This window comes from Eimeria necatrix, genomic scaffold (genome assembly GCF_000499385.1).
Source record: "Eimeria necatrix Houghton genomic scaffold, Enh_scaff1375, whole genome shotgun sequence".
NCBI classification, from domain to species: Eukaryota; Apicomplexa; class Conoidasida; order Eucoccidiorida; family Eimeriidae; genus Eimeria; species Eimeria necatrix.
In genome coordinates, this window is record NW_013654926.1 from 4,442 (window position 1) to 8,358 (window position 3,917).

Here is a 3,917-nt window from a genome sequence, read left to right on the forward strand (position 1 = left end):
TAAATGCATTTTAATGCAATTAAACCCATTTAAATGCAATTAAACGCAAATAAAGGAATTAAAATGAAATAAATGATTTAAAATGAATTAAAACAAATAAATCCAAATTAAATTAAATTAAATCCAAATTAAATTAAATTAAATTAAACTAAATTAAATTAAATTAAATTACCTGGCAAGACATTCGGCTCTTCCTGGACTTCTCCATTTTCCTCTTGAGGCGCCGCCGCGCTGGGCAAGGCGTTGCTCGTATTTAAATAAGCTGCAAACAAATAAATGAATAAATAAATAAATAAATAAATAAATAAATAAATAAATAAATAAATAATATAATTAATTAATTAGTTAGTTAGTTATTTAATTAATTAGTTTAATTAATTAATTAATTAATTAATTAATTAATTAATTAGTTAATTAGTTAGGCTAAGTAGCGAATTAATTTATCAGCCATTTAACAAACTAATTGACCAATTAATTAATTAATTAAATTAACTAGCTAATTAATTAATTAATTAGTTAATTAATTAAGTTAACTAACTAACAATTAATTAACTAAATAGTTAACTAATTAATTAACTAATTAATCAAATTAATTAATTATTTAATTAATTAAAATAACCAATTAATCTAATTAATTAAATTAACCAATTAATCAACTAATTAATCAACCAATTAATTAACTAATTAATTAATTAATTAAATTAACCAATTAATTAATTGATCGAATTAATTAACCAATTAACCAATTAATTAGTTAATTAACTAAACTAATTAACTAATTAACTAATTAACTAATTAATTAACTAACTAATTAACTAATTAAATTAACTAACTAATTAACTAAATAACTAATTAGCTAACTAATTAAATTAACTAATTAACTAACTAATTAATTAACTAATTAGTTAAATTAACTAAATAAATAAATAAATAAATAAATAAATAAATAAATAAATAATAAATAAAATAAATAAATAAATAAAAACTTACGAGCCTCGAGTCGGAGTCTCCCCCAGTCCAAAACGTCGATGAAAGACTGCGAGGCGAAGGCGGCGACATCTGTGGGGGAGTGCGTTTCGCTGAGGTGGTAAAGAGTGGCTGCAAAAGGGGAAAAGAAGTTCATTTTAAACCCTTTTAAACCCTTTTAAACCCTTTTGCAGCCTCCTAAACCCTAAACCCTAAACCCTAAACCCTAATGCGTCTTCTCCAGCTTTTGTTTCATCCATTTCGACAAAAAAGCAAAAAAAAACACTACTTCCGCATGTTTCCACGCCAAAACCACCGCACGCGCAAACCCTAAACCCTAAACCCTAAACCCTAAACCCTACCGCGTGCCAGCCCCAGCCGCGACGCAAACCCCAAACTCCAAACCCCAAACCCTAAACCCTAAACCCTAAACCCTAAACCCTAAACCCTAAACCCCAAACCCCCAAAAGCCGCTCAAAAGGCCCCGAAACCGCGGAAAAGCCCCGAGCCCAAGCCGCTGCCGCCCAAACCCCAAACCCCAAACCCTAAACCCTAAACCCTAAACCCTAAACCCTAGGCCCGCCTGCGGTGAGGGCTGCGGAGAAGAGCCGAATGGCCAGCAAAGTCCAAGTGCTTTGCATTTTCTTCAACTCGAAAAAAGGAAGAAAAGAATCTATAAACCCCGCGTCTTCGTTGAAGAGGTTTGGCAGCAGCCAAAAGTCAAACCCCACAAACCACAGCAGCAAAAACAACACCAGCCGCAGCACGATCAGGAACAGCTGCGCGCACAAACCCTAAACCCTAAACCCTAAACCCTAAACCCTAAACCCTAAACCCTCCGCGCTCCGCGCCCACGCAGCCACCAGGCGCGCACGGCAGAAACCCTAAACCCTAAACCCTCGCGAAACCCTGAAACAGCGGCTGCGCCAACGCCCATACCCCAGAAACAAACCCTAAACCCTAAACCCTAAACCCTAAACCCTAAACCCTCGCTCACCAGTATCGTCAGGAATACCACCGCTATGTACCAAACCCCAATCTTCAGTTTCAGCGGCCACGCAGGAAACATGCAGATGCACTGCAGCAACAAACAAAACCCTAGGGTTTAGGGTTTAGGGTTTAGGGTTTGCCAAGCGGACCCCAAACCCTAACTCTAAACCCGTTGCCCCAGCCCTAAACCCTAAACCCTAAACCCTAAGCACCAGCACAAACCCCATGACGCACAAACCCTAAACCCTAAACCCTAAACCCGCGTACCAGCACGAAAGCGACAGCGCAGAAGAGCATGAACCTAACCCCTAAACCCTAAACCCTAAACCCTAAACCCTAAACCCTAAACCCTAAACCCTACCAGAACGAAAGCCACGACGCAGAAAAGCATAAAGTGCTGCCACCTTTTGCTGCCTTCATAAAGACAACAATAAAAATAATTTTCTTCGAAGTTTTGTCTTTGGCAAATTTCGAGGCGTTTCGGCCACTTGGGACGCTTGACTGCGCACAAACCCTAAACCCTAAACCCTAAACCCTAAACCCTAAACCCTAAACCCTAAACCCTAAACCGCTAAACCCTAAACCCTAAACCCTAAACCCTCGCTCACCAGTATCGTCAGGAATACCACCGCTATGTACCAAACCCCAATCTTCAGTTTCAGCGGCCACGCAGGAAACATGCAGATGCACTGCAGCAACAAACAAAACCCTAGGGTTTAGGGTTTAGGGTTTAGGGTTTGCCAAGCGGACCCCAAACCCTAACTCTAAACCCGTTGCCCCAGCCCTAAACCCTAAACCCTAAACCCTAAGCACCAGCACAAACCCCATGACGCACAAACCCTAAACCCTAAACCCTAAACCCGCGTACCAGCACGAAAGCGACAGCGCAGAAGAGCATGAACCTAACCCCTAAACCCTAAACCCTAAACCCTAAACCCTAAACCCTAAACCCTAAACCCTACCAGAACGAAAGCCACGACGCAGAAAAGCATAAAGTGCTGCCACCTTTTGCTGCCTTCATAAAGACAACAATAAAAATAATTTTCTTCGAAGTTTTGTCTTTGGCAAATTTCGAGGCGTTTCGGCCACTTGGGACGCTTGACTGCGCACAAACCCTAAACCCTAAACCCTAAACCCTAAACCCTAAACCCTAAACCCTAAACCCTAAATCTTACAGCGGCCGTTTTCTCCGACTTCCATGGCGCCGTCGAGCTGAGGACAAATGAGACAAACCCTAAACCCTTAACCCTGGAGAGAAGGCCCAAGACTGTAAACCCTAAACCCTAAACCCTGGAGAGAAGGCCCCAGACTGTAAACCCTAAACCCTAAACCCTAAACCCTACCACGCCCCAAACTCCAAACCCTAGCTCCCCAAGCCACTCCTCTAAACCCTAAACCCTCAAACCTTCACACCCTGCCCCAAACCCTAGACACTAAACCCTAGCCTCCAAACCCCAAACCCCAAACCCTAAACCCCAAAACCCCAAACCCTAAACCCCAAACCCCAAACCCAAAACCCTAAACCCCAAACCCCAAACCCTAAACCCCAAACCCCAAACCCCAAACCCCAAACCCCAACCCGCAACCCCCAACCCGCAACCCGCGCCCCGCAACCCCCAACCCCCAAACCCTAAACCCTAAACCCTAAACCCTAAACCCTCGCGCACGGGTCTGTACTGGGCCTTGTAGAGGAAGCCGTGTCGAATGAGTTCGTCGCAAAGAGCTGCAGCATCTTCTTTGTTTTCTATTTTTCTTTTTAAAGGACTTTTATTTATTAACTCTCCGTTTTGCTGCAGCCACTGCAGCAAGTCGGGGCCCCGGCAGTACAGCACCGAACGCCGCCCCACCTGCAGCAAAACCCTGATTTAGGGTTTAGGGTTTAGGGTTTGGGGTTTGGGGTTTAGGGTTTAGGGTTTAGAGTTTAGGGTTTGGGGGTAGCCACTGCAGCAAGTCGGGGCCCC

At 42.3% G+C, this 3,917-nt stretch overlaps 1 protein-coding gene across 1 annotated transcript in view; it reads right to left on the reverse strand.

The window, feature by feature from the left end:
* The window catches only part of ENH_00012070 (translocation protein sec62, putative), a gene marked incomplete at both ends in the record, with an annotated part of 4,566 nt that extends 1,410 nt beyond the window's left edge, over positions 1–3,156 (reverse strand). The window contains 10 exons of the mRNA XM_013584210.1: positions 173–262; positions 991–1,098; positions 1,329–1,386; positions 1,539–1,745; positions 1,964–2,044; positions 2,224–2,257; positions 2,318–2,457; positions 2,565–2,645; positions 2,919–3,058; positions 3,132–3,156. Of these exons, the coding sequence (XP_013439664.1) occupies positions 173–262; positions 991–1,098; positions 1,329–1,386; positions 1,539–1,745; positions 1,964–2,044; positions 2,224–2,257; positions 2,318–2,457; positions 2,565–2,645; positions 2,919–3,058; positions 3,132–3,156 (964 nt within the window). The remainder of the gene's footprint in view (positions 1–172; positions 263–990; positions 1,099–1,328; positions 1,387–1,538; positions 1,746–1,963; positions 2,045–2,223; positions 2,258–2,317; positions 2,458–2,564; positions 2,646–2,918; positions 3,059–3,131) is intronic.
* Between the last annotated feature and the right edge of the window lie 761 nt (positions 3,157–3,917).